Source organism: Oenanthe melanoleuca, chromosome 4 (assembly GCF_029582105.1).
Source record: "Oenanthe melanoleuca isolate GR-GAL-2019-014 chromosome 4, OMel1.0, whole genome shotgun sequence".
Classification (NCBI taxonomy): domain Eukaryota; kingdom Metazoa; phylum Chordata; class Aves; order Passeriformes; family Muscicapidae; genus Oenanthe; species Oenanthe melanoleuca.
In genome coordinates this window covers 56,096,702-56,115,324 of record NC_079337.1, presented here as the reverse complement: position 1 = coordinate 56,115,324, position 18,623 = coordinate 56,096,702, and the positions used below count along the sequence as shown (strand labels likewise).

The window sequence follows — 18,623 nt, the reverse complement described above, 5'->3', positions numbered from 1 at the left end:
GAGTTTTTGTTCCTCATATTTACATTATTAACATATTTACATATTTACATAATTAACATTAATTTCTGAGGAACAGCTTTCATCAGTTCCTTCAAGGAAATTAATAATTATGACACCAATCTTTCCCCTTGCTATCTTTCCTTCTCTACCAATCAAATCCAATATTAAACATCCAATTCCCTCTTCAAATTTTGGTACAATTTATTCCTTAATATCTTGCATCTGTAACTTAATCTTAGTTAACTTTTCCTGACTATTCTTATAACTAAACAAATGCCTGGGCACGTAATTGTCTCACAATCTAAGTTTTGCTCTAGGAAGGGCATACTTGTGTTATTAAATGCTCAGTGGAAAAGAAACTCAATCTAAAGGATAGGTATGGTACAGGTTAAAAAAAAATGCCAGCCATAATGCTGAAAGTTGTAAATGAGAAAAGGGCACATGGCAATGCTTCTTTCACCAGCTCAGTTCTCTCACCAGCTTGCAGAACAGCAGATTATCTAAACCATCTTCAGCACCAATCAGAGTTCGATGGAGAAAAAATAAGAAAGTGTGAGCATTTAAGGTTAGCCAACTCTTTCTAATTCTCCATCAAAATTCTACTCTGCTTCATGTCCTCTAGACAACTGCAGCCTACCTACCCCTTTGGATGAAAGGGTATTCACAGTGGATTTACCATCAAAGAAATCACAACAAAGTTGGCAACTCAAGCTGACTTAACTTCCTTTTGGTCCCTTTCTCTGTGATCTGAAACACTGCTTCTAAAGACATTCTTTTCTTACCCTTTTTTTTTTATTTTTTTTTTTTTTTGTCTTGTCAATATTTGCTGCACTTAAGAAACAAAGATGGCAGTTATAACACCACAGAGATGAAAAAAAAAAAAAAAAGGGAGAATGGCATCCAGGTCATAAAGAACACTTTGTGCTTAGATTTTCACCATAACAGTACTCCACAAGCAATTTACTTACACACAATAGTATTATACAGATAACTGATGAAGGACTAGTCACAACGCCATGGCTAAAATTTATTTCACCTTTTTCTTTCATTTAACAGAGAAATCCCATAACTTACAGTATATGGAGTACAGACCAAGTAGACAGCATAAAAGCTGTTGTTTCCCAATTATGTGTGAGGAATTAAGGAGGAAAATTAACACTGGTGTTTTTACACAACAGTACTGTATTTTTCTGCCATGAAAAAGGTTTGAAACACATGGTAGACGACATGCCAAGAACAGCACATTGATTCTCTAGTCTCCAGCAACATGGCGAATAGTCCCTGCTTGCATAATTACACTCTAGTAAGAGAGACATTTTGCCCACATTAGTGCATATGTGAGTGCTTTTTGTTTTGGAATTATAGAGCATTTTCAAAAATAGGTCACTGGAAACTGAGAATATTGCAGAAATTATTTGCTGCTCCCTGGAGAACGTAGAGTCTGCAGTACTCCCATTAACGAGCCAATTTATGATGTAACATATGCCAGATCTTAAAGATAATTTAAACTAGATATGTGGGTAGGGACAGCAATTACAGGTAAGATATGGGAGTGCTTCTGAAAGATTTACCATGCAAACAGCAGCAGCATTATTTCAAAACTGAAGTGCTAGTATGGAAGTGTTGTAGCCAAGCAATATATTCATACTGATAATCAAAATTTAAAACGTGTCAAGTTTATGTCAAGATCTGTCACAATAAAAGAAAGCTAGAAAAAACTATAATTAAAAACATATGTTTTCTTCTTCATTTATCCTCAGCTACCCTCATCCTATGACTGATGTTTGAATGAAGGAACTAAACTTTTGTGTTTTCCTAAATATTATAAGTCAGGCCAAAATTCTAGAGTATTTTTTTCTGAATATTTCATAGAATATTAATTTAGTAAAGAGCAACTTTATTGTTGTAGAAATGTGCAGATGAAAACAGTTTTTGCAAATGAAAGCACCCTACAGTCCACACATACCTAACCACTGCTGACTTTGCTGATACATATGAGGATGTAGTCACTCAGATACGTGTGATTAAGTTGCCATAACTGACTGATTTACTCTCTATCAGTACAGCTGTGGCAACTGACTGCACAATTACTCTCAGCATCTTTGAATTCTGAGATAAATGTGGTAGTTTAAAACAGTTTTGAGTTGGTGTTGATTATTAACACTTTTCATTTATAAAGAACGGAATGCTCTTCTTTTCCCCACACCTTGCAGAGTCCTTCTATCCCACCACTGAAATTCAGCTACCAAGATAGGATGCAGCAACTACATTGTTCTAAATGAGCAGTGTCAGAAGAAAAAATGAAAAATGCTCAGGGAGGACGCAACTGCTTCAAGACAGAAGTGAATTGCAATTTCTCCAACTGCAACCAGCACAAGTTCTCATGTTCAAATCTGCCATTTTTATTTTAAAACATGACACAAGAAATAGGGGATCTCAATCAAAACATAGCATCTTAACAGTAACCTAACCAAAAGATCTATCCTACAGAATTGATTCATCTCTCATTAGAGAGAAAGAAACCTCCAACCTTTTTGCAGTGAATTATAGATGGATGGTCCACTTACTCTTGCTGATATCCTGATCAAATTTCAACCAAGATCAGGTGAACTGTAGACCATAATCTTTTCAGTTGCTGGAGATTCTCTAAACTTTCATCCCCAGCTGGCCATAGGATTTTAGAAGTAGGCCTACCATACACATAGATTTCTGAGCACAGAAATAAGAACCCAGCAGCTTATTATTTCTGAATCTCACAATGATCAAATAGATGGAAATCTACACAGGGCTATGGGCATCTGCAAATACTTAATAAAGGCACAACACATACCATAGGTATGCTACAAACAATTCCACACAGGTACTTTAACTCTGAATTATTTATATTTGAAGAATACACAGACAAACACAACTTCTGTGACAGATCCAAATAATCTGCTTTATCTATATCTGTACAGCTTGTGTACTCTATAAACAAGAAGTTTAAAATCCCAGCTGCACCACACATGCTGACCAAGTGCAACACACCACAGGCACATACACTGTTTTTTGTAGCAAACTTCACTCAAGTTACTTCAATATTTTATAGGCTCTCTTGCACTAGGGAACCCCAAACGGAGCACAGAACTCCAAGTGTAGCCTCAAAAATGTCAGAGAGCATATTAATTCTCCTTGATTTAAACACTTCCTTCTCACTAACACAGCTCAGTAGTCAATTAGCTTTTACTGCTCCAAGGATGCATTGCAAATTCCCCTTCAACTGTTTTTTACCTCAATAAGACATCCATCCAAGAGCTTTATCCTCCAAAGCCATTTCACAGAATGACTGAGGTTGGAAGGGAGCTCTAGAACTCATTTGGTTCAATGCTTCTGTTCAAGCAGTGTCACTCAAAGCCAGCTGCCCAGGACCGTGTCCAGTCGGCTTTTGAGTTTCTCTGAGGATGGTGATTCAACAACCTCTCTGGTCATCTTCTTAGTTGCCAGTTCTTAGTCATCCCCACAGTAGAAAACATGTCCACTGGTGTTCAGAAGGAATCCCCTGTGTTTCAGTTTGTGCCCATTGCTCTGGTCCTATCAACAGACACTACATAAAAAAGCCTGGTTCTCTCTTCCTTGCATCCTTCCTGCATGGTTTATATGTATTGACTACACTTCTGTTCTCCAGGCAGAACAGTCACAACTCTCTCAGCCTTTCCTCACTGGAAAGATGCTCCAGACAATTAATTACCTTTGTGGCCCCCCACTGCACATTCTCCAGTTGATTCCCAGCTGCATAAGATTATTCTGTACAGGTGCAGGACTTGGCATCTGTCATCAGCCAAACCTCTCAAGGTTCCTGTTGAGCTGGTCATGGTCGCTTTTAGTATCAGCCTTACCCTCCAGCACAGTGACCATTTCCCCCCAATTTGGTACTATTCATTAAACTTACAATGTTTGATTCCATTGTTAAAAGAATTAGTAAAAGACACAACCCCAGTACCGACCCTTAAGAAACAAAACTTACAATCAGTCAGACATTGAGCTATAGACCTTTAAACCCAGCCGCCCATTCAGATTTTCAGTAAATTTGCAGTCCAATTATTCCACCTGTATCTCTACATATTGTAATAATATTATAGGAGACCATGTCAAAGGCCCTGCTGAAGTGAAGATAAATTACATCCACTGCTCTCCTCTCCACAGAGCTAACCATCTAACCACAGACAGCAATCAAGTTGACTGTACATTTCACCCTCGCCAGCTTCATGCTACCTCTTCCCAATTACTTATCGCTGTTTTACTGTCCATTCACAGGAATTTTTATCCATATTTAAAAGGATTTTCCTTTATAAGACTCCTACTAGTTCTACTTTACCTTTCCTCTTTTTCTTATAAAAAGCTACAGATGTTCAACCTGAAATAAGCTTATGCCTAGAAATAAGCTGAAAGCAGTGCCTTTCCAAACTATTCATGGCATTTCATGAATAGATGAAAAAGAGACAGTTTTATGCACCTTTAACAGGCACTGTTACAAAGCTAATAGAAAAGTGTGCCAGAACCCAACATGGTTGATAAGAAGACTCTTATAGACACTGTCAATACATGCCAACACTGGGAGAGAAAAATCACTAGTCCATTTAAAAAATTAGGGTTAAAATGAGGACTGGAGGAAGATTAAAGACAAAGAGATTGGACATAGGGGTTTTTTGTTAATGTGTTCTGAATGACTAAAAGAAATCAAATTTTAGTCTTATTGATATCAACTGTTTATGCAGTTTTAGGCCCTTGTATTAACTTTTTGACCTGCTATTTTTGGTAAGAAACTCCTAAGTTTATCACCAAATTCAATACAGACAAAGCTAATAGCCTTGTATTTCCTTCATTAAATTTACTTGAGACATATGGCAACAATTTGTGATTAATCAAATTCCCTCTGTCATGGAAGCCACTTTCTCCTATTGCTTGGTAGATCTGTAACAGGTCAGCTAATCGGTTTTTATTAAAAAAAGAAAAGAATATGCTATAAAACAGATGCAACAGCTAAAAACACCAACTTTTTTTTGAAAGTGAATAAAATGTTACATTGACAAGTTTCTCTTTATCTAATTAACTAATAAATCCCGATCTCTTTCATTAGCCATTCATGTGTTGTATAACATTATCTAATAGCACATTATGCATATTGTTCTCATTACAAACTCCAAATTAAGGAACAGAGTACATTCTAGGACCACTCAAGCTAATAAGTTTGGCATTTATAATACATCCTCCTAAATCATCTCATGACTCAAGATAGTATTATAATGCTTAGTTCCGAATTCTACCATCCACTTTAAGTTGCTTAGTTAACCTGAACACAAACTTAATTTTCACTGGACAGGAGTTCTGCAAAAATATTTAGCTACCTGGTTGTCTCCTTTTGTTTGCCCTCTTATAACCCCAGTTGCATGTATGAGTTTAATGGTGTAGGATTGCTCTTAATTTCCTCCTTCTACCTTTTCCCCCCAGGAGGCAGCTGTTCTGAAAGCAGCCACTCTATCTACCATGTGGATATCCAAACAGCCTTTACTATTTACTGTGATTACTTTTCTTAACTCAAGACACAAAGCCTGGAAACAACCATCTGTTCTTGGGAGTTATTCAGTTCTATAAATGCACACACTTGCTTTGCTTCTTATGTCAGCTCTAAAAAATTATCTACACACCAAAATTAAAGTAGAGTATTAATATCAATTAAATTTAGATTGAACAGACAGTCAACATTTTTGAGATTTATGAAACAATCAACTAAAAGCTATATACAATGCATGTATGTACAACTTTAAGAACAAAGTTTCAATTAATTTTACATCATTGCTATAGATAAAATTATCAGCATTTATACTGTACCTGAGCTCCATAAATATATTTATCCAGCATTTTGCCTCCTATCGTTTGTCCCCCTACATCCCACACTTGAAGAGTAACATTCAAATTTCCTGGAAAAAAAATTATACAGATATTGTGTAACCTGAAATATTTAGATACAAATATATTTAACAACAATAGCTTTTAAGAAGTAGACAAGAGATAGGAACTAAATTTCAAAACAAAAATGATTGCATCATCTGGGAAAAAAGTCATTTGTGTCCAGCTAAGTCATTAAGATACAGTAAAACTACAGCTAGATATTAACATATTAACAGAAAACAATTGGAATTCCATAAAGTATAACACTCCTGACTAGAAATTATGTAAGATATATCCACTGATAAAACATGTAAAACTGCACAAAGAATGTTCTACTGTGTGGTACTTGGAACTGTAAGGTAACACAATTAATGCCAACTTATCCACATTATATTATACTGTGCGTCCCTTCCTCACCCCCTCTCCAAATCTTCCTTACAGATCATGAAGCAAGAACAATCTTAATGAGAACTTCATTTTGGTAGTGGTGCTGATAGTAGAGTACAGTTACAGAATTATATAGCTGACAGAGTAAAAAAATGGAAATACTGACACACATCTAAGTTGAGGATACAAACTATGATTACTCCCTCCACTCACCACCTTAAGGCATGAAGCTAAATTGGATATGATTTCATCTTCAAAGAATCTTCACCAAGAATAGACCTTCCTTTCTACTCTACTTTTTAAGCTATGTTGAAATTGTTAACAGGCTTAAAAAAATCTAACCTAAAGTATCAGTGTAAATACAGAATATTTAATATCCTACAAATCATACATATTCTGCAAGACAACTCAGTAACTTACAGATCAAAAATACACACAGAAAGGCATGGCACCATATACATACAAACATATTAAAGTATAATTTCTCACATTTTGCATGGTAAGAACTGTTTTCAGAACTGTACTGATTACCTGGGAGCAACAAACTCTAAGAGAGTAAGGACTGACAAATTTTTTCCTAATCAACATACAACTTACATGACATGTTAATACAAATTCTACACACAAATAATCACAACTGCCTATTAATTTTACTCCTAGATTTAAAAAAATGCAACAAATTTCACATTGCAACAATTGCAAATCAAGTGAAAATGAATACACTATTTTGGCTTGCTAAGAAAGACATATTCTTACTTCAACTATTTTATGTAGTTGACAATCTGATTTTACACCACGTGATCCATTCAGCTGTAAATTCATAACTGATATGTTTGCATTGGTTCCACAAGTGAATGTGCTCCAAAGAAATGTATCACAGCACCATGTCAAAATAACCATAGGATTATAACTATATGGCTGAATTTATGCTATTCAGGGTATTACACATACTACATTATATTTTTATAATGCACCTTGCTTTCATCTGGTTAAAAAAGTAGATTTCCAAAACTGCTACCTTGGTCTCAAAAACACAGAGATGGATGTGAAACAGTACTATTAAGCTACACTGAGTTTTATGTAATACCAAAAGAACTTCTACACAGAGCTTAGAAAACACATCATAAACACCCCAGTTCAAAAAAGGCAACCTTTTCTAAGAAACAAAAAGCTTACTTGTTTTGATAGTTCATATACTGTGTATTATTTCATTAATTATTTTAAAAGCTTAGAACATAAATTATTGCAAACAATGCAGAAAAGTCTTCCATAAGCATCTGGCATGGATAAACTAGTGCATCCACAGTCTGAAAAGATTATACATCCTCAGTGGGTAAACTAACTATGTAGGCTCAAAGGCTCACCATGCTACAGTATTCTACCCCTATATATACTAGTCACTGTGCCATTCATGTTACCTATTTGGAAAAAAAAACAAAAACCCTTTATAAATATTATCACTTTCAAACTCAGTAATTTTCAGATGCCTAATTTTGTGTTCAAGTGCTCTAAAAAATTTCAATTTGATTTTTCCTCCTAAGGAAATATTTATGCATAGCATACTGGCCTTAGTATCTGGATAATCTGCATGAATGACCTGAGAAATTTTAGTGCAGTAAGTTAAATAGTCTAATTGTAATTGTCCAACTAAAAAAATCTCCTATTACAAATTATTTACTTTTCTTCATTAATAACAGAAAAAAAGAAACGAGGGGAAAAAAAAAAAAGATTGGTATGTTCATTTGTTCATTTAAGGTGAATTCCTTCTTAATTAGCACCTCACTAACCATGAAATTCTGCTGATCATGTCCTGAGCAAAATGCTTCATTTTTCCTTTTTTTTCAATTAGTTTCAGTAATATTTGCTTTGTGCTCAGATTTATTCTGGGGAAGAAAGAAGGATATAAGGAGTATTCTGACAAAAGGAAAAGCTGCAGGCAATTTACCTAGCAAGTATTTCATTAACAACTGGGATAGCAGCACATGAAGCTTTCTGCAAAAAGTTTGAAATCTTTTATTTTTTCAATTTAACAGGAACATAAAAACTAGAGACTTATGACAAAACAAAAAGAAACCACACATAATAAGACAGTTCTTAGAAATAGTCTTAACACTCCAACAAAAATAACAGAAGAATCCCATCAAAATAACACATAATACACTATTAAGGAATAAAAAAAACCCAGCACTTCTTTACTCTGTAGAAAATGCACACAAAGTGCAAAACTGAAATATGTGAGGCAGCACAGTGCAGGTGTGTAGATTGCTTCTGGTATGAACTGAAGCCACTGGGCTGCTGCAGCAGTGACCCTGCAGGAGGACACTTGGTGTACTGGTTAACCTTACTTTAAAGTGCTGCACAGTCAAGATGGAACTAAAAACACAAGTCTGACCACTTTTTACACCAAGGACTTTAAAAAAAAAAATCCTTTTAACAGAAGAATCCTGTTTACTGAACTGCACCCACAACCTCCCAAAAAGTATACAACTATGGCTCTTAAGAGGCTCTATCAGCAGACCCTCTGACTAACAGATATACTATTTAAGCACTAAAACCTACACCATGGTTGCATCCAGACTATACAACATTCTGCACCAATAAATGCAATGAAACAGATTTGCACTTTAAAAAAAAGTATTTTGAACAAACAGCATGAAGTGAATTTGTCATGTTGAACACTAGACTCATTTGAACAACACTGAACACAGGCAAAATTTATAAAAGTATTTCTGATTTGTATTAAACTGTATTGTTTTACCATGCAAAATATTTACAATTTTCACTGCAAAAATGCATTAGTTACTAAAACAATTGGAAACAAATGCCACTTTTATCTTAGAATATAATTTTATTTTATATAAAATAAAATAAAATAAAATAAAATAAAATAAAATAAAATAAAATAAAATAAAATAAAATAAAATAAAATAAAATAAAATAAAATAAAATAAAATAAAATAAAATCAGAAAAACAGTACTTTATTTTGTAAGCTATAATATGTTTCAGTGAAGCCTAATGTAAACTTCTATGCAATTCTAGAAATCTTTGATTTCTGGAATCTTTGCTTACATTGAAGACTCAAAAAATCAATTATGGAACCATAGTTTTTCATCAATTCTCCTGCTGAATAAGAGAAATTGAGTCTTTTTTCCTACTGATGCACACATAATTTCTGTGCAGTGGTATCAACTGACCTTTCAAGTAAACATAGCAGCTCTGTAAACCCAACACTAATCAAGAAATTAGAAAAATCCACTTACTAAAGTAATGCTTCCCATTCCAGTATTTAGAAATGTTACCTCCCTCCCTCTCACTCCCCACGACTAGTCCAGTTTACCTATAAAATAGAGAGCCATATATACCTAAACACATATATAGGCATAGGCAAAACCAGAATGACAACCTACAGAAAAATGTTTCTTGCTGAAAATGAATACAAATGCTACTGTTTTGAGGAAAACAGATGGACTGACTTTTTGGTGCTATTTTTGCCTGCATTCTGATTTTATTACAAAATAAACTATGAATGAATGAAATTCACACACAAAATAAACCATGAACAAAAATGAATGAAGCAATAGTTGATAATTTTCCAAATTTTTTCCTCAACAAGGATATTTAGAATCCCAGTAATGTTTCTGTATGCTTAACAGCTAGAAAAAAATCTTGCAAAATACAAGTTCTCAGCATGCACACTGCATGATTTGTGTACACACTGCAAGTATTGCTGTTAAGTACTAAACACACTGGTATTTTTAGAGGCATGAGTAGGACAATAAAAAAATTATCCTGTTGATTTTTATGGAGAAATAAGCACTGGAATTTGGTACTTTATCACTCACCAGATACTAAAAACATACAGCAAAATAGCCAAACCAAAATAGCAAACACAGGAATAGTCTGAAAATATTATTCTATTTCACTTAAGAAAATATATTAACATAACCAAGAAATTATTTGCAATACAATATTTTTAAAATAAGTTCAAGAACTGCATATATTTTCTTATAACTTCAGGTTGCAGATAAAATGCTTAATTTCTGGGTTTGCTTCCCTCCTTACCCTTCACAAGGAGAAGATAGAACTACATCAACTTTATTAAATCTCCCTACAGCTTTTAATAATTCCACAAACTTTTTTCTAACTTCTGATTTCTGAATCCAGAAGTAAATGTTTTTAATTAAAAACTTACATACTTTGAATATGAGCCCACACAAATCAGTGAAAAGACATATTTTAAACCCCAATTGTTCAGAGACAACCTTAACCAGCAATGAGTCTTTTTCAATTATTTCTTTGCATTTTCCATGCAGCGTGCTGCAACTGGCATCTAAATAGTTTCTTTGCCGTTGTGAAGTGAAACATCTTGAATGCTCAAACTGTATTTTTATGAGTGCCAAGGGACCCTAAATTTTAGTGGTCTATTAAATGCCAGCAATTTCATGCTGCCTTGCATAAAACAGCATTCACGTATTAGAGCACTGCAAGTCCATAGCTGCATTATGCTTCTCTCACACAACTCAAATATGAGTTGTGTATTTCATTAAAAAATGTATCTATTTCTTTCAAAACACATACTTTTTCAATTAGTAAGTTTAAAGTTCAATTTCATTGTTTTGTATTACACTATCTATATGGAAAGTGATTGCACTCAAGCAGGGATAAAAAAATTCATCAATACAGATAGTATTCCTTTTATTTGAATTCAGTGTTTTACTTAGAGATGTAACTTGCAAGTGCCTAACTTTTTGACATCTGGCAAGAACATATGAACAAAATATTCTCCAAACAACCTAATTTACTTTGCCATAAAAATTACTGCACTAACCTTATCTAGTACACATCACTCTGAAGAATCTGTCTTCCTGCCACCCAAACTTTCAGTGTTAGTTTTTGTTTTCTTACCTGGTAATAATATCCTTCTCAAGAAGAAGTCCAGTCCTATGGTTTGTTTGTACTGTTTTCCAAACTTTTCTTGAGCAAAACGTGTAGCTAAGGATGTCTAAAACAGAACAGTATCAAATTAAGTTGTCATTTTTAACAGCAATAAACTTTATGTTTGAAAGTATGAAATACAGTTAAGCACTTTTTAAATCAATGAATGCTAACAGTGTTCATGGATTTGGATTGACAAGCAGTCCAGTCAGTTTCAACATAATAACAGGAGGTGGCAAAGGCTACTAATTTATGCAAAAAGAAGCAAGGTGCATATTTGCTTTGATTTCAAAACAAACTCTAACAGTCCTATTACAAAATATTACACAGATTTGAAAGAGGTATCATTAGTATGCTCAAACAGATACAAATCTAGATGGCATTATCTGCACCTGAAGATCTTAGTATGTTTAAAAACCATCCATTTCCAAAACATTTCCCCTGGTAAACACCATGATCCCAGACCAACTTTCTGGGAGGGAAGAGAGATCTGCACAGTGCAGAACCCACAGGGGGCTCCTAAGTGTGGCAAGATTTCTGCCACTATACATCAGTTTCAGGATCACTAAGATGGGAAGAATACCTCTTTGCACACAGAAAAAAAAAAAAAGTTAAACTCATATTAAGAATACACATTTACAGAATCACTCCTTTCAGCAGAACATTGAAAATTTATTTCTTCAATTGGATTTATGAAAGCAAACCAATACACTGTTGACCTAATAATAAGTTTTACTATATACAGCTAAAAGGATACACAACAAACTAGGCAAACTACCGAAGCAAGGAATTTATATTTTGTTAGTAGTAATTTAGTAGCAAATTAAGATCTCCTTTCAAGACAAAAAAATAGGGGTGGGGGTAGAAAGGGAAAGAAACAAAGAAAGAAGGCCCACAAAAAAAGTAAAGGAGAAAATAGTGGTACAATCAATAATAATACAAAAGTGTGCATTGTGAAAAAAATAATACTAAATATTAAAAACTATAAAATACAACCAACATCAAATTAGTGTACACTTAAAAATCTCTTGTTGACATGACATTTGTAAATAAAAATACAAATTAACTACAGAAAAAGTAATAGAAATATTTATTTATCTATTTAGAGAAGGAAAAATAGTAAGAGGCTCACAAAACCCTTATATCTAAGAAAAGACAAAACAGGCCAGAAGGGTTTTTTCCTGCTAGTTTTCCATTCATCAAGACCTGAAGAGATGAGTCACACCAACCATTATCAGAAATTGCCGTTAAGAACAAATTTAGTAAAAAAAATTTATGAAAAAAAAATTACCAATAGTTCTGAAATATGAGAATAGGCAAGATCCATTAATAGAAAGTTATAATAAAAAACTAAATTAAGCTAATGTCAATGTATACTTTTTTTTTTCCATTAAAACATGATCACAGAGCTTCAGCATTAATGCTCTAGTATGAATAGGCAAACATTTATTCAACTATTAGACTTGCTACTAAGAAATAAAACAAGATTTACTGTTTTCATGTTTCTATATCATACTTATATTCCTATCACTGCCATATATATAATGAATGATCAGAAGATATGTTTAGGAAACAGTCCAGTAAGACAGTGTTAGCCTATGGCAACACCTTCATTTACTTCCCTGAACTCAAGCCCCAAGAGGATTAAAAATAAAAAAACAAATGGGGAAAAAGTAAGTAAATTAGAAATAGTATGAGTATGCTTATATTTTTATATCCCTGTGGAAAGGGGGAAGACCACAGAGGATGAATCATGAGAAGATTCTTCTGCCTTCAGCTATGTGACAGTAATACTAACACACACAAAATAAAATTCAATACAGATTCAGACTACAGTATTGAAAGAGACAGAAAAACTGATTCATTTAATCCCAATAGTCAGCATGTCATGGTTACAACATCTTTAATCTATCATGACCTTAAAGATGTAGATGACAATAAGACAACTGCAGGAATACACCACAGACTTCTTGAAATTTTCCTTTTTGGAAAAGTAACTAGTGCCTAGAGTACAGATTCAAGTATCACCTGACTATATCATGGTATTCTATATTCTCCAACACACTCATTTAGATCCTCATTAAATAAGTAACCACTCTCTTCTTGTTTTAAAGGCTCAGTAAATATTAGTTCATCATTCTGTGACACTCAATATTAGCTAAGGACTTCTAGGGCTGTTAGTAAAAAGAAACTACACACATTCAATCAACAGCCAACCCATAAGAGCAGCAAGTAATCAACAGCCTGGCAAAGTCCTCTTAAACAGTTTTTCTCCACTGTACTCTTGAAGGCAAAGGAATTTATAGCACAAAATCATTGACTAACTCCTTTTTAAATTTTTTCCTAATAAATGGTAGAGCTCAAGGAAGGTGTTGGGTTACCAGTCTAGGGTCCTCTATTTATTCACAAAACAAGCATTTATCCACAAAATGCTAAGAGCAACAGTTCAAACTTCTTTAGAACAATAAACAAAGAAGTTATGTCAATGCATATTCGAGTGCCTCTACAATGCAAATAGTCCCTGCAAATCCCAGAAGTGTTCACTGACGTGCTTGCCAGAAAAGATTTTGCTCAACAGTTTTACCTGAGGATATGTTGAATACAATCAATATAAGAATTAATGAAGTTAAATAATGGTTCAGTAGGACTGTAGTTGTAAAAATAAATTAGTGATCAGTGACCATTTCTAGAAAGGTTGCATTCCATACAATTCCACCCCTTAATGTCAAGGTCAGAGAACAGTATGATAGCATGGAATGCCTTTGCTCCTTTGCAGCTCTTCTAAAACAGCTTCACCACCAGCTTGCATAGCAGAACTCCCAGCAAAAATTCCATCAGTTTGGAAGGTTCATACACCTGTCTTAAATACTCCAAAGTGAATGTTAACATCCTATTCTAAATATCAATAGTCTATTGAAGGTGTTAAAAAACCCTGCTAAAAACAAGAAAATATCTTTAGGCTCTAATTTACAGCAAACAAGATAAAAGTAAAAAAAATAAATAAATTTTTAAAAAAATAAAAAGTTCAAAATACAATAGGATATTTGGGAAGTTGTTTTTTTTTAAGGAAGCAAAGATGAAATTTAACCTTATATGTAAAGCATGACAGTTCCTTACTTTTATTTTTTTATGTCAATAATTCAGTATAAACTACTGACATACTGTTCCTGAAGACCTTCATAATAAGAGGAAAAAAAACCAAACAATATCTATGAAATAAACTAAAAAGTCAATAAATTGAACAAGCAAAGATAGCCATCTCTGGCAATGACTACTCACCAGGGCAACCAGAAACTTGTAGAGAAAACCCCACCAATGACAACTCTTTGAGTAAAGTCCTATAGAATTAAGTTTTTGAGAAAGCAGAGCCAAAATGTAGTATCACAGTTGTAAGAAAGAAAACAAAATTCAATTAGGAGCAAGAACATAGTTCTGAAGCCATGAATTTCCATTCACACACAAACTTTAGCCACTAATTGAAAATCTACTTTCCAAAAACCACGTGTCTATCCCTTCCCTCACTCCCTTCTAGAACATCAATGCCATATCCAAGCATCCCTCGGTCACGTCCTATCCTATTGGCACGGATTTTAGGACAAACAAAACTAAAACAAACACTAGGCTAAATAATGAAATGCTTTAACTACCATAAAAACACACAACTGTCCAAGCTAATGTCCTTCCATCCCACTGCTAACTACTAATGCAATTTTGTTGCACTGAAAAAGAGAAAATTACCATAACTTCTTGACATCTGACATAGATCTATTTGATGCAGCTGGGCCAATCTGCATAGCACACTGCACTCAATTTTCCATTTGCAAGATTCAACAGTGACAACAATATTTTTGTCACCATCAATGAAGTCCAAATGTAACAAGACAATTAAGAATTGAAGCAACACTTGAAAAATTGGTATCCTAAAAAATCCTAAAGCAAGCAGGACACTACTCTTTATGTCAGCCTATGTTTAGCTCCTGCAAACTCCCATACCAGATTGAGCATTCATTCTTTCATTTCCATTACCCATAGTTACCAGCAGGAAAAGATAGGATGTTTCTGCTACTATACTCTAGTTCCAGCTACAAGAGACAGCAAATAAACAGAACCTTGGCACACCTATTTTTCGTGATCTCCCTTCACATTAACAGCTCTGAGATTTGCTTCCAGAGGCCCAAAACCTTTTTCAACACTAGCAAATCATAATATTCTACTTCAAATCTGCACCCTTGTATATTTCAGTATAAGCCACTCTATGCACAAAAAGAGTAGAAATATCTGGATCATAACATCTTTTTGTTGGTTTTTTTTTTCAATCCATACTAGTAATGCTGGTTTATTTTAATGGAAAATCATTTTGGCTCAGAAAGAGTGGGTTGATTTAAAACCTAGACATGTAAGGCTGCTGTGTATATATGTCCTTCCTATACTCAAAGAGCCAGCTGTTATTAATAATTGCTGCTTTTTTTCATCCCACATTGTCCCCACTTCTGATCGCTTTTCAGATTGTTTTCCTATTTTATCTAGTTCATTAAAATAATTTTCTATTATCTTCAGACTAACCAGTCTTGCTTCCCTCAATTTTGGTTTTCCACACTTCACCATTACCTTACCATTTCTATTTTACCCTAAGAGTTTTACAGATACTACTTTGTCTCACTTCTCTTATGCCTTCTTCCACTTTTAGTCTTCTCTACTTGAGTTTGCTCCAGCACTGCTTATTGCTCTCCTTAAAATTCTAAGTATCCAATTATCCATTCAACCACTTCAAAACAAATTAACAGAAGCACAACATCCCTCCCTTGCCTCATGGATAGAGCAATTCCTAGCTAGTGTACAAACATTACCTTTAGCTTGAACAGACACTGATTTGTTTTTAAGCTGCTACCAATCCTTGCACAGAACCCAATGCTTCTAGCAATGGGTGAGGAAAACAGCAAGTTTCCACCTGACCCACAACAACAATTTAGGTTGTTTTTTTTAAAAGAGGGGGAAAAGAAGCCAAGCATGAACACCTCACACTAAACACAGGATACAGTATTTCAATATATCCCATCATTTTCTACACACCTCCTGCCTCATGATCCCAGAGTGACAGGAAGAGAAAAACCAACACTTTGTACAGTAAGAGAGAGATAAGTATGCATGTGTGGAAAGACCAGCTGTGAACCAGATGTGAGAGCCAAGCAATTTAGAGTTGAAAACACATAGACATACACAGGTTTCAACAAGTAAGCGGAACGAGTAGACAACAAAAGAGAAGAACCTCAACAATTTAGTCTTCTGAGGTGCTTGAAATAGCTCTAGGTACATTTTATCCTTCCATTCCATGACCCAATTGCTTCTTTATTTTTACAAGACCTTACAATAAATCTGTGTGCTGCCAGGCCACTGGGATGGTGGGAAGGAGCCTCTATTACAGCATCATCTAGGGGGAACAGGAGGAAAAGCAGCCCACCAGAGCATTGCTGCTGCTTATGCCAAATAACCTGCTGTGGAAGCACGAGATTCCTAGAGTCAGCAGGAGATGCAGAGTGGCAGCTCCTGTGAGACATAGGAACCAAAAGGAATATACATCAAAACTCAAGAATGTTTGAAAATCCATGTTTGGCAGGTCTTGCCACAAGCTGCTCAACAGCAGCAGTGAAAGGATTCTTCAGTTTGAATGGAAAACTCCAGGGAAATGCTACCCATGAAGCAGCACTTCAGCTGTCAATGCTGTGCATTTATTATGTTCTCATCACACAGCTGGTTGGAATTGCCCATCTACTGACTCAGATGAACACAATACCACTTCAGACTGGGTTTAAAATCGCTGGAGACAAAAAAAGTGTTTTGTTTCTTTATAAAGTTCTGAATAAGTAAGTGAACAAAACCACATGTACTTTCACCAAGAGTTTATATCTATTAATGTAAGGCAGTTCATTTAAACCAGCTCTACGAACATTTCCACTTTTCCTATGAACAGTGAAGCAAGAAGAATTTATTTTCGAAAGTTAACAACAGAGGGGAAAACTTCAGGCATACAACAAATTTATTATTTTCACGTGTATCTCACAAAATTATTCAGGCTACATGTGACAATAGACATGTTCAAGTGTATAGTTAAGATCAGTGACTACTTTAAACAGTTAAGAAAGCAGCCTCTCTTTTGCCTTCTTTGGTTTCTCCTTGTCAAAATTTCTCTTTTACAAATAGAAATGTGTTGTATTATTGTTTGATTGATTTGATTATTTTTTGATTACTACTGATAAATAAACTTTTATAAATAGGATCTCATTGTTCTGATTACAGATAGGGGGAAAAAAAAAAAAAAGTTACAAACGAAAACTAAATAGACACAGCAATGACTTTCCAAACTCTGTTATTACAGTAACTCCGCTAGATGCAAACTTCTGAACAGCTCTGTATCCGAACCGAAGGGCGCCTGCAGACCCAGCTAAGCCTCGTCCCTTTCCACGCGAACCCAGGTGCTCGGCCCCGACCGCAGCCCTGCCCGCCCGGGGCACTGCAGCCACCGAGAAGGACTCCGGGCGATTCCAGCGACTCCAGCCGGGCAGCTCCTGCCTCGATCGGCAGCGCAGGGGATCAGAGGGAAACTCCGTCAGCACCACAGCAATTACGTTACTCGCCGCTCCTTTTCTTACGGCTCAAGAAAATTGGATTACAGGCGTGCACGTCTGCTTGTTGACCATAGCTGCCCGGGTGCGAAGCCCTGTCACAGGGTTTGGCTGCGGGCACGGCGCGGACAGCGGCGGGAAGAGCCGCGCCCCCCGTGCGGGCCTGGGGCCGAGGGGGAGCAGCCAGCCAGGTATCGCGACAGCGGCTGCGCGACAGACTACCCCCTCCTCGGCAGCAGAGCCAGGGGCAGCGGGAGGGCGAAGGCCGGGAAGGGGCTCGGGGCACCGCGGCGAGGGAGAGGAGCTGCCAGCGGGGCCAGCACTGACCTTGCCAGTGGTGCCGTCCCCCAGCACCACCAGCTTGAGCTGGTGGTCCGGACTCTCCTCCTCCTCCGAGTCCGACATGATCTCTACGGCCCCGGCGAGAAGGAAGAGGCTGAGAGCAGCCGGGAGGAGCCGGGTGCGGGAGCGAGGACGGAACAGGGGGAAGAGCGAGCGCCGCGCTCACGAAGCCGGCAGCAACGAACGAGCCAGCGCCGCCATCTTCCTTCGGCGCGCCCTCCGTCGCTATGGTCCGCGCGGGGCGAAACCAACAACAGCGCAGAGGGAAGGGGGGAAGCGCTAAATAGCGGGCGGGAGCTAAAGCAACAAGTCCAGCCGCTGCTTCGGGACACGCTCAGCTCTGCCCCCACAGGGTCGGGAGATGGTTCGGCCCGGCTGCCGGCCGCACGCCGCGGTGGCTCGGGCCCCGC

At 36.3% G+C, this 18,623-nt stretch overlaps 1 protein-coding gene across 2 annotated transcripts in view; it reads right to left on the bottom strand.

Moving 5' to 3' along the window:
- RAB28 (RAB28, member RAS oncogene family) overlaps positions 1-18,623 on the bottom strand; it is a 62,844-nt gene extending 44,221 nt beyond the window's left edge. The window contains exons 1-3 of one of the 2 annotated variants that reach the window (XM_056490604.1): positions 18,199-18,623; positions 11,222-11,318; positions 5,869-5,957 (exon numbers count right to left, since the gene is read on the bottom strand). In XM_056490604.1, coding sequence (XP_056346579.1) covers positions 5,869-5,957; positions 11,222-11,318; positions 18,199-18,276 — 264 coding nt within the window. In that variant the 5' untranslated portion in view covers positions 18,277-18,623. The remainder of the gene's footprint in view (positions 1-5,868; positions 5,958-11,221; positions 11,319-18,198) is intronic. The other variant, XM_056490602.1, reaches the window with a different exon arrangement.